This window comes from Callionymus lyra, chromosome 1 (genome assembly GCF_982586985.1).
Source record: "Callionymus lyra chromosome 1, fCalLyr1.hap1.1, whole genome shotgun sequence".
Lineage (NCBI taxonomy): Eukaryota > Metazoa > Chordata > Actinopteri > Syngnathiformes > Callionymidae > Callionymus > Callionymus lyra.
Window position 1 is genome coordinate 48,096,790 of NC_141818.1, and position 18,996 is coordinate 48,115,785.

The 18,996-nt window shown below is 40.6% G+C and overlaps 1 protein-coding gene across 1 annotated transcript; it reads right to left on the minus strand.

Moving 5' to 3' along the window:
- Positions 1-749: 749 nt before the first annotated feature.
- tdrd7a (tudor domain containing 7 a) lies at positions 750-18,229 on the minus strand. Its single transcript, XM_087785547.1, has 22 exons — positions 18,059-18,229; positions 17,287-17,491; positions 14,181-14,328; positions 13,988-14,102; positions 13,821-13,913; positions 12,315-12,355; positions 12,198-12,229; positions 11,951-12,133; positions 11,038-11,508; positions 10,766-10,968; positions 9,589-9,781; positions 8,420-8,531; positions 8,124-8,335; positions 7,063-7,197; positions 6,865-6,948; positions 6,157-6,291; positions 5,961-6,071; positions 5,733-5,886; positions 5,572-5,660; positions 2,919-3,112; positions 1,319-1,479; positions 750-1,253 (listed from the first exon to the last, which is right to left on the minus strand). Exons 2-22 carry the CDS (start codon positions 17,488-17,490, stop codon positions 1,021-1,023), a joined length of 3,303 nt encoding a protein of 1,100 aa, XP_087641673.1. The 5' UTR covers position 17,491; positions 18,059-18,229; the 3' UTR covers positions 750-1,020.
- Between the last annotated feature and the right edge of the window lie 767 nt (positions 18,230-18,996).

Consider the following 18,996-nt stretch of genomic DNA (forward strand, 5'->3'; position numbering starts at 1 on the left):
AGGAGCTAATGCTGCTAATTTAGCGTTTTTTCAAAATGGCGGAAAACTTACGTCATTTTCGCGGGCAAAGGTTGACGTACAGATAATTTAATTTGATTTAAAAGTGTCGAATCATAAAAAGGTTTATCTCAAGACATTTTACAGTTAAAATAAGACTATATCGGAGAATCCCAGAGAGATCAACGACTTCAATGATAACAATAATAAAAAGTCATCAAGGAACTTTCAAGATGTTCGTCTTTAAATTAAAAGTTAAACTAGTATCAACTCTGGTGTCATGTAGTGAATGTTCTTCAAGACGCAGTAACTTCTCATCATGACCATGTTTCACACTTTATTACTTTATAAAGTTGCTCTGAAATCTGGACGAACGAGAGGTTACGAGAGTCCATTATGACGTAATAATGGCTTCACTCCTCCAGCTGTGATCACGCTTTGTTTATACAACGAGTCGCTTGACCTCATCATGACCATGTTTTACACTTATTACTTTATAAATTTGCTCTTAAATCTGGACGAACGAGAGGTTACGAGAGTCCATTATGACGTTATAATGGCTTCATTAAGCTTTGTTTATACAACCCTTGGAGGTGGAGACACTTGATGACGCGCGGTGACAAACCTTCATGCTCGACCATTCACAGCAGAGTGGGTGTGGTTATGGTCAACAAGATTTGAATGTATCCTCCCGTCCTCAGTCATCTCCAGGATCTCATGGAATTGTTCGTAAAAAAAAAAGACGTAAAGGATTTGATTTCAAACACTTTATTGAAGTGTACCATAAAAGAACTTTGGTAAAAAATAAAAAACTATCTTTTGAAAGCCCAAAAAAAATGCTACATTTCAGTCGAATAATAAATAAATAAATGTATTTAAGTCGATTGTTGAAAACCGCAAACCTTTTCTTGATCACGCTATTTATTTTGAATAAAAATAGAACTTTTGTAACAACAAAATTAACACACGAACAAGCCGTGAAGACAAACATCGCGATAAACGGAGAGAATTCTTAATGGTGGTCTAGGCAGCCGAGGAAAGTTCACTGTCAATGTTGTGAAGGATGCTGTGGATCCACAGGTCCTGGTCCTCGACCCCAGTGTCCACCAGGTAGACCGTCAACCTTCTCACCCACGGTTCACCTTTGACCTCCGACCAATCCTGTACGCTCTCCACCTGAGCCACGAGGGCCTTCTTCTCCACGTGACTTCTGAACAACATGGTGGCCTCCTCGGACCACGTCTGCTGCTTCACACCTGGAGCAGGTGAGAAGGACGGTGTGAGGGGGAAACATGGCTCAAAACGATCCACGACGTCTCACCTGCGAGTCGAGCTACGACGGCCTGGAAGGGGAGCTGCCTGAACCCCTCGATCAGCGGCTTCATGGAGGAATCACGGACAATCTCGTGCATGCCGTAGTCCAGGTCGTAGACGGAAATCAAGCCGTTGGCTAAAGTGCCCTTTACCAGAGCACGGCGCCACCTGGAGGGAAAAAACATAATAACTTATACCAATTATAATGTTTTAAGTCAACTTTGATAGATTTTCTTTTTCCTATAATCATTCAAGACACCAAGACTGCTGAGAATGAAACACTTGATCCCAAGTTTGTTTTTGTCCAGATCAAGCAAGAGGCATCAGTAATTTGTATGCGTCTGGAAATACGATACGTATCACAATACAGGGATACAATATATAGTGACAGTGTAGTAACAAGTACATAAGTAGTATTGTTGAGTGAGTAAGGACGGACAAAAGTGGCGTTTGTGCCAGATTTGGTTGATAAATTGATGGCCAGACATTAGAGACGGCGGCACGAAGAGCAGACTTACGAAAAAAGTTTAGAAAGAATTAAATCTGATGGTTCAGGTTTGTGAGAAATGTTTATCGAAACGTTTTACTGCCGTGTTACAAGCACCGTTTGCAAACAGAACATAATAAATCCTGCAGCTAAAAGAACAGTGCCACCTATATGTACAACTGGTTAAAAATGTTTATATTATAGTATTTATATAACCATAAGGCACTATAAGGCGCACTTAAAAGCCTATAAATTTCTCAAAAAACGTCAGTGCGCCTTATATATGAACATTACCTGGTGAGTGACTTGTTTACAAACACTCATGACTCTGCGCCGACTGAGCGACACGCCGTGGGCGGGATTAAGTCTTTGCTTCATAAGGGGATAGGATTAACGATGCACGTCACATCATGGCGGACGGCTATGGAGTAAGATTACTGCCACTGTTTTGAGCGAGTGTGTCTTGGTTGTTGTACACTCAAAACATTTTTTTTTGCGCAAAATCGCTCTGCTGCGCTCAACCAGTCATACACATTCTTTCAACATGTATACATACACGTGCGCTCTAGCCGTCATAAACGCGCTCAACTTCTCTGCTGCTCAACATTTGTCTGCTCACAACACCAGTCTCAAGCGCTGATGCTTGAAGTCTTTTAAACATCATTTGAACATCGTTACCATGGGAGTGACCAGAGTTGTCAGAACGCTTCATAAAGTTTGACTTCATCCGACTGTTTTGTTGACGTTCCCTTTAGCTCAGCTTTATCTAGTGGATGATAACACAACCCCAGTCAAACGTTTGTATCTTTTATTCTATGCGCCTTATAATCCGGTGCAAACTATTTATGAAAACTGTTCTAAAATAGGATATTCATTGAAGGTGCGCCTTATAATCCAGTGCGTCTAGTGGTGCGGAAAATACGGAAGATGGTATTTCAATATTACTTGGCCTTTCTGTGCAAATATTAGTTATTCTTAATATTCTTGGAACTTTAAAGTTTGGATGAAGCTGTCACTGACGGTTCTAATACTCTCAAAGTAGAAATCTTCAGTGAACGTTCTCTTCCTTAAAAACTAAGACATTATATCCCCAGGAAAACCAAGGACTGGTCAAACTTGCGTTTTGTCGATCTTTGCGGCGTAAATCCCTCCTTTCTGGACCGGCACACCCGAGCTGGACTCCTGTGCTCGGTTGTAGTGCAGCATCATCTCGCCCATCAACACCACCAGCTTGTGGTTGTCCTGCCAGCGCTGCAGCACGAAGTGACCCGGGTGACACGCCACCGGCACGAACACGTCCAGGTTCTGACCCGGCTGGAGGGAAGACGAGAAGTTTAGATCACAACACGAGTGCTGAGAGAACATGTTGCAGTACTTGTCAGTCACAACCTTGATTCTCCTACATCCACAGATGAATCAAAGTTTGACCAAACTTTCACTCATGTTCTACCCTCATGTCGACTAATGTTGGATTAGTTTCAGACTCATCTTTTTAGAGTTCTAGACACAAATGTTTGTTCATTTTAATGTAGCGACTGGAGCTCAGTTGTCTTCGTCCACACTTAAAAACATTCAAATACCTCCAGACTGCTCGTCTGTAACGTCAGTATTGTGTTGAAGCCTCGACATGAGATGAATTTGAAAAATCTTTATTTATACCTTGTTATGTGGCGACATAAACAGGAAGTTCTCCGGGTAAATATCGTGAGCTTCCAGTGTCGAGAGTCGACTGTACGAGCTCTGGAAGCTTCAAGTCATTATTTAAACTTGTGTAAAAATATACACTCAATTCTTCACACTTTTGTAAGACATGAGGGCGAGAAGAACATGAGTTAGATCTTTGGGTGAACTCTCCATTTTTGCTTTCTAATTCCTTGCAAGAATATTCAATCTGATCATTTGTTTTCTTCTAAAGAAGGATTCACTTTGATATACGATCAAATGTATGATACACATACTTGCATTTCAATACAGGTTCCTGAACAATATATATATATTTTTTTTTTAAATGCCAATTTCACGAGATCAATTTTTCAGCTTCAGTAAATTTTTTCCCGTTTTCTTACAGGAAAAAAAAATAGTTTCAGTTCAAAAGAAGACTTTTGTCAAAATTAGACCATGTGAGTTTAAAGAAATAATTCAACACTTCGGTACTAAAGCATTTCATTCGGTGAAACAAAATAACTCTAAAGAGAAGTTGGATAAACATGAATGTTGCCATTAGGACTGCACGATATTGGAAATATGTCCGATATTCGATATTAATGCGATATTATTTTCTTTCAGCTAAAAATGTAGGCGCAGGAGTGAGTACCGTAGTGAAGGTCTGGGGGGGTTATAGAAGGAAAACGATGATATTTCACTTTCGTTTATTTCAACGCTTCTGTGTCGACATGATGGTAGAAAAATATATTTTCTAACGCTCAGTCTCGCGGGACTTGCATTGGTTTCCTGCCAAACTGAGCGACATCAGAGAGGAGCCGCCGGCGCGTCGTGATATCACCAAATCAATAATAAATCCTTGTACACGCACACATAACACTTTATAAATGACGCTAACAACTTAGCTTGTTAGCATACGGTGAAGACCACACATAACACTTTATAAATGACGCTAACAACTTAGCTCGTTAGCATACGGTGAAGACCACACATAACACTTTATAAATGACGCTAACAACTTAGCTCGTTAGCATACGGTGAAGACGGACACATAACACTTTATAAATGACGCTAACAACTTAGCTCGTTAGCATACGGTGAAGACTGACAGGTTTGTTTGGAAGTTCACGATCTTCTAAGAAAACAACTGAGACGAGATGAAAAGTTCTTACAATATGTTGCTTTAACAAAGGAGGTTGAAAGAGACGAGTGACTGGATCACTAGTGTTTGACTAGATCATAAGTTAGTATTACTTCACTGGATCACTAGTGTTTGACTAGATCATAAGTTAGTATTACTTCACTGGATCACTAGTGTTTGACTAGATCATAAGTTAGTATTACTTCACTGGATCAATAGTGTTTGACTAGATCATAAGTTAGTATTACTTCACTGGATCACTAGTGTTTGACTAGATCATAAGTTAGTATTACTTCACTGGATCACTAGTGTTTGACTAGATCATAAGTTAGTATTACTTCACTGGATCACTAGTGTTTGACTAGATCATAAGTTAGTATTACTTCACTGGATCACTAGTGTTTGACTAGATCATAAGTTAGTATTACTTCACTGGATCACTAGTGTTTGACTAGATCATAAGTTAGTATTACTTCACTGGATCACTAGTGTTTGACTAGATCATAAGTTAGTATTACTTCACTGGATCACTAGTGTTTGACTAGATCATAAGTTAGTATTACTTCACTGGATCACTAGTGTTTGACTAGATCATAAGTTAGTATTACTTCACTGGATATACTGAGCCAAGACGCGTCGTCATAGCAACCGATCCTAACAAGCTGCGCCGTACAGTTCACAGACGGACGGAGACGTAAACAACAACGAGACATAAAAGTACAAATTGACAACTTTACAGAACTTTGATTGGTCAAAGTGCGCATTAAAGAATTGTTTGATTTATACTATAATAATAATTATAAATTATTGCACATGTTTTCGATATGAATATCGCACGTGCCAATATCAACATTTTTTCGATACATCGTGCAGCCCTAGTTGCCATCATCAATAGAAACAATTATAAAACGTAACATTTCAGTCCAAGGACGACTCATGACTTCATAGGCGACAAAAGAGTTAAACATACCTGAGGGAGCTCCATCGTTGGAGGCAGGTCAGAGACCACCATCTTATTTGCCTCTTCGGAGCCGTTCGACTGATGAGATCTCGTCTCTTCTGCAACATGAAGATGAACGATTCAAGGATAGTTTAGTTTTGGACTCCACGGCACCGTTACCGCTCAAGTACCTCCGCTGCTCTCGTTCTTAGACAGGAGTTGCTGCCACATCTTCGAATGAACCAACTGGTGGTTGAAGCTCTTCTCCGGCTCTCGACAGTCGACGCCGACGAAGAGGTGGACGTGGACCAACGTCTCGCCCTTTTCTCGCTCCAGTTTCTGGATCTTAAAAACACCACACAAGACATTCGTTTACACAACGTGGTCCGGATCCAAAGAATCATCACCAATCATCTAACCTTCAGTTTACAATCTGGAATGCCGACGAGCGCCTTTTTCAATAACACAACGACTTCCGGGGCCCAGTCAGTCCCTGGAACGTCCACGGAGGCGAGTCGGCATTTGATCGCCTTTGAAAAAAATTCAATAAAGATTTTTACTAGTAAAATCTTGAGAGAACGATATGATCTTAAAGGATTACAAGGACTATCGAACCTGTGGTGGAATGATGAGAAATTCCTCGGTGAAAACTGGAGGAAACTCCCGGAGATGCGTGACCTCTATGGTCGCTGAGAGACCCAAGTCCATGTAGTAGACCTCCACCACGATGTTAGCGTACAGCGTCGTGATCTGAAAATACATATACATGAGGATTTATGCAAAAGAAAATGGACAAAAAAAAGTAGAGACAAAATTAAGGCTGCACGATATATGGAAAAAATGTCGATATTGTCACGTGCGATTTGCATCGAAAACATGTGCGATAACTTATAATTTTATATTGTATAAATCAAGCATTTCTTAAATGCGCACTTTGACCAATCAAAGTTCTGTAAAGTTGTCAATTTGTACTTCTATGTCTCGTTGTTGTTTACGTCTCCGTCCTTCTATGAACTGTGCGGTGCAACTTGTTAGGCTCGGTTGCTATGGCGACGTGTCTTGGCTCAGTATATCCAGTGAAGTAATACTAACTTATGATCAACTCAAACACTAGTGCAATTCAAGACACCAATATCGCACATATTTCCAATATCGTGCAGCCGTAGACAAAACTAATGCTGCATTTGAAATTCTAGCAAAGAAAAATTGGGGAAAATCATATAATCATCTCATCAATTGCCACTGATTCTAATTTTGATAACAGTTCAAAGATGCATTTGTGCGTCACTACACGAGTGAATACAAGTCTGTTCATCAATCTACCTCCACTCTGGACCACTCTCCTCGGCATCGAGCCAGACAGAACTTTCCTGCGAACGGTCTTGAAACCAAACACTCCAAGGTCGTCTGGAAGAAGCAGGACACGTGTTGGGATGTGTTTTCACCACAGGTTCATACGAATTATTCTTCAGAACATTTTATGATTCAAGAGATTCATCTTCAAGGGGAAAAAACGCCTACATGTGCAGTGAAGAACGCTTCCGTCTGAGCCAGAAGCTTCTCCAGTCTGGCGGTTCCTCTGGAAGGAAACCGACAGTAGATGTTTCCGTCTGCACACGCGTTCGTGACACAAACCCGTTCGATGACGGCGTCGACCTGTGAACACAAAATAAAATGTTAAATCAGGAAGTTAAGATCCGTTAACTTTACGTCATCACCAGTAAAACAAGCAATACTTTTTAACAGCAGTATATATTTAAATGAAAAGTAAGTAATTTATATTTGTTGAGAGCTTTTCAACTATAATCAAACCATTTTCAACTATAAACAAACAATTTTCAACTATAATCAAACAATTTTCAACTATAATCAAACAATTTTCAACTATAATCAAACAATTTTCAACTATAATCAAACAATTTTCAACTTTAATCAAACAATTTTCAACTATAATCAAACAATTTTCAACTGTAATCAAACAATTTAAACTATAATCAAACAATTTTCAACTATAATCAAACTATTTTCAACTATAATCAAACAATTTTCAACTATAATCAAACAATTTAAACTATAATCAAACAATTTTCAACTATAATCAAACAATTTAAACTATAATCAAACAATTTTCAACTATAATCAAACAATTTTTAACTATAATCAAACAATTTTCAACTATAATCAAACAATTTTCAACTATAATCAAACAATTTTTAACTATAATCAAACAATTTTTAACTATAATCCAACAATTTTCAACTATAATCAAACAATGATGAAAAAGTGTATGTAATGTATTTATAGATAATACACTAATATAAATACATCTTATACATGTTGAAAAAATGTGATAAAATGTGCAATACAAGTTAAAAGAAATTTGTAGCTTTGATTAGAGTTTTTGACGGTGTCAAATAATTTAAAGACGTCCAAAAGGATATGAATAATCAAATTGAAGTGATGAACCCTGAAAGAAACTGGCAGCCAGTGAAGAGTTTGAAGGATCGGAGAAATGTGAGTTCTTCTACTGGAGCAGTACCAGTAGTTGAGGGAAACCCCGCTGCACCTTCTGTTTTACTCACAATCAAAGGGTCGTTCATCGTCTCCTGCCTCAAGGCCTTCAGACACGTGGAGTTGATGTTGACGTCTTCGTCCTGCGACGTGTCGTACAGAACCGCCTGCATCACACCGGTCCGTTGACAGGCGTCCAGCGTTTCTATCAGAAGGATCTTCCCGACCGCCAGCTCGTCCAGGGAGGAGAGCACGGAAGGATGGGAGCTGAAGGTCTCCAGGCCTCGGGAGGAAAGTGGAAAAAATGCTCAGCTATGATCTTAAATGTTCTCGTCGTTTATTGGCGATGGAAACGTTCTTCGTTTACCTGCGAGTTGAACATTCGTGGCCTGAAAAGGCAGGGTGCAGAAGTCGGGGTGGAGGTCGAGAAGTCTGTCGACGTCCGCCTCCAGAAAAAATCCATCGTCCACGTAATAAATCTGCGAAAAAAGCGAGTTCAATAAATACACATTTAAATGTGTGGCATGAATACGTCATGTTCAATGTGATGAGTCATTTAATGTTGATGCATGAAGGATGTAGAGGTGACAACGTTGACAATATTTGACATGTTTCCACACATGTAACCTAAGCTTCCAACTGTCGTGTACCTCAGTGGTACCTAACCCTCTTTTGGGAGGCGTTTGTTACCGGAAAAAAGAAAAGGTTAAATTGGACGTTACTGATGAAAAGAGTTTTATTTTGAGAAATAATAAAATTAAAATAAAAGTATTTCCTCTTAAATAACATTAGTTTGTGACTCCTGACTAGTGAAAATGAGTAAAACACAAACTATTTAGAAACAAAACTTTGGTTTCAGAGCCTCATTCCATATAAATAATGTTTAAACACAAACACACACATTGGCACCAAGTCTCTAAAAGTTAGAAGACACACACATACAGAACACCATCGTCAGCATACGATCAAATATACGTAGATACAAATTCACGAAAATCTAGTTGTAACCAGTCCAAAGCTCTTGATGACTCAGATGTTTTTTTCATCACTTAATTGTAGTTTTTTTGCAGGCATTATATTTTTACTATTTTCTATCTGGACCATGGTCCGTCAATATAATCCTGACCCGTAACTGGTATGTGTCAAAAAAGGTTCCAGAGGGTTCTGTCTCCATTCGAACACCTCCTACTCCCATTGAAGCAAAGCCCTTCCAGTAGTAATTGAAGAAAAACTGCTTCTTGTAGACCCACTTCCAATACTAAAGTATAGCCATCTGAACAGATGAACTCAAGTTACCCTATTGTAAGTACTACTACAAGGTGCACTTAACATCCTTTAATTTTCTCAACAAATACATGAATCCTGTTGAACTTACTGACCTCGATGTGGCACTCAAAAATCTGTCAAAATATTGGTAAACTACAAAGCTGCACCGCGTGTCTATAGTATTAGTCTGCAAATCTCAATACTACAAATATATTAATCTTGTAATTTACATTTATATTTGAATCCCTGTACCTTCACCATTCTTGTTACCTTGAACTTGTTCGTTTCCGAGAGGATTTCGACGACCTGTGCTCGGGACACCTCTCCGTCTTCACCCCAAACCGCCACGAGCTGACCAACCGAGAGGTTGGAGGGTCTCCTGTGGATTGAAGTCCTGCCGTAGAAGGAGCACATGTTCTCCTCCATGTTCTCCAGCTCGTGAGAATACTTTTCCCCGATGAACCTGAAACACAAAAGACCAGAAAAACAAGATTAATCCAGTTATTGATGAGGCTTCGAACCTCCAGCCAGCTGTAATCAGGGCTTTGTTTTTACAACGAGTCCCCTGGAGGTGGAGACCTCCGGGATTTATGACGCGTGCTGACAAACCTACACGTTTGACCAATCACAGCAGAGTGGGCGTGGTTATGGTCAACAAAGCGTAATCTCCAGAAACATGTGTTTTCAGTGGGCGGAGCTTAAGATCATTTTCTAATGGTAATATTTCAATGAAAAGAGAGTTTTGTACAAACACACACAGATGATACAATAGAGTCGCACGTCACAAGAACACACACACACTGATGATACAATAGAGTCACACGTCACAAGAACACACACACACACAGATGATACAATAGAGTCGCACGTCACAAGAACACACACACACAGATGATACAATAGAGTCGCACGTCACAAGAACACACACACACAGATGATACAATAGAGTCACACGTCACAAGAACACACACACACACAGATGATACAATAGAGTCGCACGTCACAAGAACACACACACACAGATGATACAATAGAGTCACACGTCACAAGAACACACACACACACAAAGATGATACAATAGAGTCGCACGTCACAAGAACACACACAGATGACACAATAGAGTCACACGTCACAACACACACACACACACACACACACACACACACACACACACACACACACACACACACACACACACACACACACACACACACACACACACACACACACACACACACACACACACACACACACACACACACACACACACACACACACACACACACACACACACACACACACACAAGATGTTTCAGATTCAGGTTTTAAACTAGTGACAAGATTCAATTTAAAATCAACCAACACACATTATAATGTCTTATAACTTCATTGTGATCCACACGTCACACCATTACAGGGAACACTTAAGACATGGTTCTGGACCCACCTCACAGTCACGGTGTTCCCGCTCATGGTTTCCGTCACCAGCACCGAGGAGAACCCTTCCGAGGGTAGAACCAAGGAGTCCGGAATCACTGGGCCCAGAACCGTGACGCCAGAAGGCAGAGGACGACTTTGTCGGGCTGGATCCTCCTCAGTCTCCGGATCCTCCTCAGTCTCCGGGGGCTTCTTCAAGTCGTACAGGATGGCCTGTGGCAGAAGAGCAAACCTCGAGTGTCAATCACACGATGATCACGTTTGACGGTCAAATGTCGTGACCTTGCTTCTGTCCTTGGGGTTGGGATATTCCACGCTGCAGATCTCCAGCAGAAGTGAAACATTATCCAGGATTTCTGTGGGGAACGGGGTCTTGTAGGTGTCCATGAAGAGCTTCGGCAGAGCGTGGGCCCAGAGTCCATGACTGTACTTCAACAGCAGCTCCTTCAGCCGAGCCCGGACCTCGGCGGAGACGACGGCTGGACTCGACGCGGCGCCGTTCACGAGGTTCACGGGGGAACCGTCGAGGGGGGAAGGTTCAGGGACACGAGTCCGAGTTTGCGGGTCATCTCTGGGTTCTGACGAGGGTGGACTGGCGAGGAGTGGATGCTGCCGTGCGGGGGTCGATGAAGAGGAAGGTTTTGATGATGATGATGATGAAGAACTTTTACGGCCGTTTGTCTGAGGAGCCGAGGACGACTTGGGCGGTGAAGGAGGAAAAAGTAGGCGGTTCGATGAAAGACTTTGTTCAACCTGCACAATGAACATGACACAATTTAAGATTATTGATTTATATTATGACCTGTATTTGGATTAAACACACTTGTTCCAGCATTATATAAAACATATACAGACACACTAGCTGCTATTTCAGCATAGGATTAGAAAAAATAACTTTTCAGATCAAGAAAAATGGGACAAGTTCGTGAGAAATAAAGAACAAAAATGTTGAAGGACTTGAGACTTTCAAAAACTACAGAGTTTTAATTTAGTTTAAAATGCCGGACCAAACTGAAACTCTGATGATAAGGTTCCAGGGTTTGAGTTTGACAAAAGCCCTTTCGCACGCATAGTGCGGAAAATACGGTACATTTTTATTGTCATGCAAATAAAGCTCCTTGGAGGTGGTATGTTCTGTCTCAGTGCTCCTCTAGGTACTTCATTCGCTTGAAATACTTTCAATACAAAAACTCACCATACACACGTCCGTCCAGTTCTCCAAATCGTTGAGCACTCGAGGGTGAAGTGTCTGTTCGAACATCTGTCGGTAAACATCTGGTAACTTGGAGATCCAGAGTCCACAGGAGTATCTCTTGAGGATGATAGCGACGCCTTGTTTCATCTGCTCCACGTCATACACACCGGTCTGTGCTGGCGACTGAAATATACTTTTATAAACACTTTAACATCAACGACAAACAAAATGATAATAGTTTGTGTACCCGTCTGTCTGATGAAGGGATGAAGGGTTTCTCTGCAGAATAAAAAGTTTGACTAAGTTAATAATTAGTTATAAACAACATGTGAATACAATTATCTCATGGAAGTTTTTCTCCTACCTTTGGGTTTCTCGTTCACCACCGTCCTCTCACTGAAGTATCTAAACATACATTTAAGATCACATGTCAAAATAAGATTAGCTCGTTGCAAAGATAATAAACATGATGTCAAACAAATTAATTAATTATAATTCACAGTCTGGACATCAACGCTTCTTTCTACACGTGTAAGCAAAGCTTCTTACCATTGTGTTACCACTTTGAAGATTTATGATCACTTTCAGTCGCAGTATCTCTTTATGACCACTAGAGGGTTCCCTCACCATTTAAACACCAACTAATCCCATTGACTCAAAGCCCTTCAAGTAGCCATGAGACAAAAAAAAACTATTTTCTTGTAGACCCACTTTAAATACTAGATTATAGCAAATAGTAGAATGACTCAGCTAGTCTACGTGGTATTACTTGCCGAGTCTCTGTGGTGATACACGGCGAGTCTACGTGGTGATACTCGGCAAGTCTCTGTGGTGATACACGGCGAGTCTACGTGGTGATACTCGGCGAGTCTCTGTGGTGATACACGGCGAGTCTACGTGGTGATACTCGGCGAGTCTCTGTGGTGATACACGGCGAGTCTACGTGGTGATACACGGCGAGTCTCTGTGGTGATACACGGCAAGTCTACGTGGTGATACTCGGCGAGTCTACGTGGTGATACTCGGCGAGTCTCTGTGGTGATACTCGGCGAGTCTCTGTGGTGATACTCGGCGAGTCTCTGTGGTGATACTCGGCGAGTCTCTGTGGTGATACACGGCGAGTCTACGTGGTGATACACGGCGAGTCTACGTGGTGATACACGGCGAGTCTACGTGGTGATACTCGGCGAGTCTACGTGGTGATACACGGCGAGTCTACGTGGTGATACACGGCGAGTCTACGTGGTGATACACGGCGAGTCTACGTGGTGATACACGGCGAGTCTACGTGGTGATACTCGGCGAGTCTACGTGGTGATACACGCCGAGTCTACGTGGTGATACTCGGCGAGTCTTCGTGGTAATACTCGGTGAGTCTTCGTGGTAATACTCGGCGAGTCTTCGTGGTAATACTCGGCGAGTCTATGTGGTAATACTCAGAAAGTCGCCGCAAAGAAACTCATTTTTGTCAATTACGAACATTTGAAAACATGTTTAAGAACAACAAAACACTTGTATATCAATAAAATTGTTCTGGTTCTGGTATCTTTTAACAATCGTTCATAAAAGCTCCAAAACTGGCCCTGCTATAGGAAAGCTCTTTACAAATAACCTTTACTTACTTACACTTCTTCTATTGCTTATTTTGTGTGTTGTCTTAGTTCATCCTTTTATTCTGTACTGACACCACAAACAACTCCTGAGTTGGGTTTGCAACTCTGGCCAGAAAAGTATCCGACTCTGATTTGTTATCAGTTCCCAGGTGTAGAAGTCGACACCTCTAGAATCAATGGTATTTCACAGCAACATCCAGAGCATCATATAATGGCTCAGAGATAACGCGAGGTCTCTATAAACATGAAACATCCACCTCTTTGTGTCGACTCTCGCCGTCACGCCCAGCTGAGCAGGGGGTGGTCTGTGCTGCACCGGCGTCGAAGACATGAACCTTTGATCCATCTGCCTGATGTCGAAAGAAGCTTTTTACCATTTACACATTTTTCTGAGGCGGATCACAGCGGTTTACGCTCCACACACCTGTAATCTCCCGCCGAGCTGCAGCCTCTGAAGCCTCCGTGAGGCCGAGGGTTGCTGAATGGAAAGCTTGAGGCGCTGCGAGCTGAAGGTTGACGCAACGAGGACCTCGCCTTCACTGGATGCATCCGAAGAGATGGCGTGACTCACCAGAACACGGTGGAATTTACAGACTTTTCGTGCACTTTTTTCTTACTGTTCTGCGACATAAAAGGGTCTGAAGATCTGAACCTCATCCGACAGTTCACAAGTTGGGAACGTCCGGACTTCTTGGAGCTCTTCTGCCTGGCTACCAGTTCTGCGATGTGTGCCGTCTGCTCACAGACTCCTGCGAAGCATCGCAGCTGAAAACAAACATGAATGATCATCAGTTAGTAATATTTATAGAGCGCTTTTCTAGACCAGGATCACAGAGCGCTTAAACATTCAAAATAAATACTCAAAAAATATATATTAAAAAGGTCAAGATAACGCCAAGAAAATCCTAAAAAATCAGGGAAAAGCCTGCATGAATAAGAAAGTCTTGAGATGTTTCTTGAAGGAGTCAGTAGATCATCAAACACAGATGTTTCTTGAAGGAGTCAGTAGATCATCAAACACAGATGTTTCTTGAAGGAGTCAGTAGATCATCAAACACAGATGTTTCTTGAAGGAGTCAATAGATCATCAAACACAGATGTTTCTTGAAGGAGTCAGTAGATCATCAAACACGGATGTTTCTTGAAGGAGTCAGCAGATCATCAAACACGGATGTTTCTTGAAGGAGTCAGTAGATCATCAAACACAGATGTTTCTTGAAGGAGTCAGTAGATCATCAAACACAGATGTTTCTTGAAGGAGTCAGTAGATCATCAAACACAGATGTTTCTTGAAGGAGTCAGTAGATCATCAAACACAGATGTTTCTTGAAGGAGTCAGTAGATCATCAAACACAGATGTTTCTTGAAGGAGTCAGCAGATCATCAAACACGGATGTTTCTTGAAGGAGTCAGTAGATCATCAAACACAGATGTTTCTTGAAGGAGTCAGTAGATCATCAAACACAGATGTTTCTTGAAGGAGTCAGTAGATCATCAAACACAGATGTTTCTTGAAGGAGTCAGTAGATCATCAAACACAGAGATGGTTCCAAAGCTTAGGAGCAACAGTCTGGAAGGATTTCTCTCCTCTGGTCCTGAACCGTGTGCGAGGAACCATCAGTCGATTCTGATCCACAGACCTCAGAGCCAGAGCTGGGGTGTAAGGTTATTAAGGTAATTAGGACCAACTTCCTTTTTTTGTACTGTAGTGTGTGCATTTATACCGTCTATTGTTGTTGATATACTTATGAATATGTTATTATGTTTATTTTATTCATAATTCATAATTATTTTTGTTATTTTTTAATTATTAGTTATACATTTATACATAATACAATTATTTTAATTCTCAGACTCACGGTGACCCTTTGGCCTGTAAACAAATGGGGTTTGTATCCCTTGTGTTGGACGGACGGACAGACTTTATTAATACCTCTGGAGATCCTCTTCGGGAAATTGGGTTTCCAGTTCGGTACAGCAAGTTTTATAAAAACAACAACAAGAACAAAGTGCAAACAAAAAAATAACGTGCAAGGGATGACAAAGTGCAAGTATAAAGAACAAGGGTTAAAGGAAATAATGCAAATAAAAGGATACAAAGGAAAAAGGATACAAAGATCTAACAATAGAATCATCTTTTCACTCCTGCCACTAACCTCAGAATTATACAATCTAATAGCACGAGGAACGAATGAGTCCCTGAGTCTATTAGTGTTGCATCATGGGAGGAGCTGATGTCTCTGCGTTCAAGTAAACGTTGTCGTTTGGCTTCTCTCCCAAAGGATCATTAAAGTTCTATCCAGATAACATTAAATAGGTAGTTAGGTAGAACTCTATTGATCCCTCAGCAGGTCTCCTTCGGGAAATTGTTTTTTTCCAATTAGACACAGCAATACAGCAATTATTCATAAAAATAAAATAAGAACAAGAACAAAGAAAAATAAATAGAAAGAACAACCTGATACAATGGCTGAGTGAAAACACTCTACAGCTAAATGTGGACAAAACTGAAACACTGGTGATTGCTCCTGATAAGGTTCCAGGGTTGAGTCAGTACTTGGGTGACTTAGGTCAGTCTGTCAAACTGAGCCTGAGAAAGCTGGGTGTTGTATTTGATAAAGACATGTCTCTTGTTCAACACTGAAGAAAACTGACCAGAAACTGTTTCCTTCAACTGAGAAAAATCTCTAAACTTAGGAAAATGTTGTCACAACATGATCTGGATCTTATAATCCATGCGTTTGTTTCTTCTCGTCTGGACTATTGAAACAGTTTGTTTTCATGTCTTAACAAGAAGGATCGTCTCGTCTGCAGTTGATTCAGAACTCTGAGCCGCTCTAGTAGAAGAACTCACATTTCTCCTTCAAACTCTTCACTGGCTTCCAGTTTCTTTCAGGATCAACTTTAAAATTCTGGTTCTTACTTTCAGATCTATTCATGGTCAGGCTCCTCCTTACATCACTGATCTGATCCAGACTTACATCCCAGCTCGGGCTCTGAGGTCTGTGGATCAGAATCTACTTATGGTTCCACGCACACGGCTCAGGACCAGAGGAGAGAAATCTTTTCAGGCTGTTGCTCCTAAGCTTCGGAACGATCTTCTCTCTCTTTGCGCTTGATGGATCTACTGACTCCTTTAAGAAACATCTTAAGACGTTTCTATTTGTTCAGGCTTTTCCTTGATTTTCTGGAACTCCTGTGTTGTTCTCAGTATTATCTTGATCTTTAAAGTATATACTTTTTTGAGTATTGTTTTGATTGTTTAAGCGCTTTGTGACCCTGGTCTGGAAAAGCGCTATATAAATAAATATTACTTACTTACAATCTAAGTCTAAAGATAAGATAAAGAACATAAAGAACATAGATCAAAGAAAAATAACAAAGGCAATCTATCCAGATAACATTAAATGTAGTCCAAACAAACACAAAAATAAACTTAAAAGTAGATGCGTAGTGTAGAACCCTGAGGTAGACCTCCAGAGGGATTAATAAAGTCAATCTGATCTATTTGAATAATAGAATTTGTCATAATTCATAAAAACAATTTCCCGAAGGAGATCTCCTGAGGAATCAACAAAGTCATATCTGTCGAGAAAGGTAGCTTTACTTCTCTAAAGTCACTATAAAGCTCTTTAATGCCTTTGATTTGTACATGTTCTGATATCAATGACCCTGGAATACAACGATTATTTTGAAAAACAAAGAGAAACAGAAGATCCTCACCTGGCCCTGGACGTAGGACATGCGAACCACCGACGGGATGCTGCGAAGATAGTCCTCCAGCTGCGAGAATCCCAGCTTCCTGTGCGGAATAGTCTCGCCACACAAGGACCTGTAGTCGTACTGGAGGCTCTCGATGGACACGCCGTCCTTGCTGGACTGCAGCACCGCTCGCAGCATCTTCTGGATGAACTCGCTTCCTGCCATCCTGGAGATACACACCAAAGTTTCAATGACGTCACTCATGGTTTGAGTTAAACATAAACAAACTCAACTTTCAATTCAAAGCATCAATAAATCAATACAAACTTTGTTCTACGTCTTTCTTGTGCAGGAATTTAAAGGATAAATATGTATTATTTGACGCTTCTGACTTGACCTAACCCCTTTAATTTAATATAAACCTTAAATAAAATAAGGTTAACAACAATAAAAATATAAAATAAACGTGTAGAAACGAGCCATGTTAGCATAGCACGTGTAGCTAAAGTGTTTGCAGCAGTTGAGAGAGATGAACAAGAGATGAACTTTGTCGATAGAAAGAAAAATAATTCAAGGAAGTGTGTTTGTCGCGTTTTTATGACGTCAAAGTTTTTTTTAGAAACACGTTTTTAGACAAAATTGTGTAGAAAGTCCGAGACGAAATATTAGCAAAACCGCTAACAAATGTCAGCAACAACAGACGCTACTTATGCCTCGATAACAAACATAAAATTATAATAGATAAATTATAATTTTCAAACTTTAGTTTCGCAGTAAAACATTATTAACTTACCTCGACAGGTAACGCGTGGCGTTCACGGTCACGACGAGATTTTTAGTTTTTCTTCTTCCACAGAAGTTACTTCCGATATATGCGTCGATATCCGTTTGATTGACGTACAATTTATTGATAGGAAGTAACTATATTTTCACTTTAGCGAGCGAATAATCGAGGAAAAGATGAAGTTTGAAGTGAGTGAAGCGTTTTGGCAACTCTCGCGAGATCACGAAGCAACCACGCGATCACGAACAAGACCGAAGCGTCTTCATTTAAAAAATATTATTATTTATTTATTATTATTAATAAATAACACTGACCTTCTCTATGAAGAAAAGCACGTATAAAAATATGTTTTATCTTATTTCTGACAAATCTCAAAGATAAACATTTTCTATTCTATTCTATTCTATTCATCGACACACACACAAACACACGCATATACACAAATTAGACTCACACGCACAAACAAATATACTCTCACAGACACAAACCTACTGTCATCAAAAGTGATAAACTCACTTGTGTTGCTGGAATGTTGATGATGTTTTTGAGGAACAGACACACAAACACACAACATTAACTACACACTGATGCAGGTAAAAGATAGAATAAACATCTTTGTCTGCTCGAGAACATCAAAGAACTGTTGAGAACAAATGTTCACAGCAGGACAACAGCAGCATCCGATCATGACAGGGGGCCACGAAGGTTCGTATGGGGGGGCGAGAAACGTGTGACGTCATCCTAGGGGGGTTCGGGGGCCTGAACCCCGGGAGACATTTAGAAATCTGGACGATATGAAACGTTATTTCCTGCATTTTGAGGCAATTTTTGCTGGATAACTTGGCTATATTCATACGGGTTATAAGGTTTCAGCTTGAATTGACCCCCAACATATTTCTCTGGGGGCCACTCGCCACTGAATGAGACCCCAGAGGTGTGACTGAAGG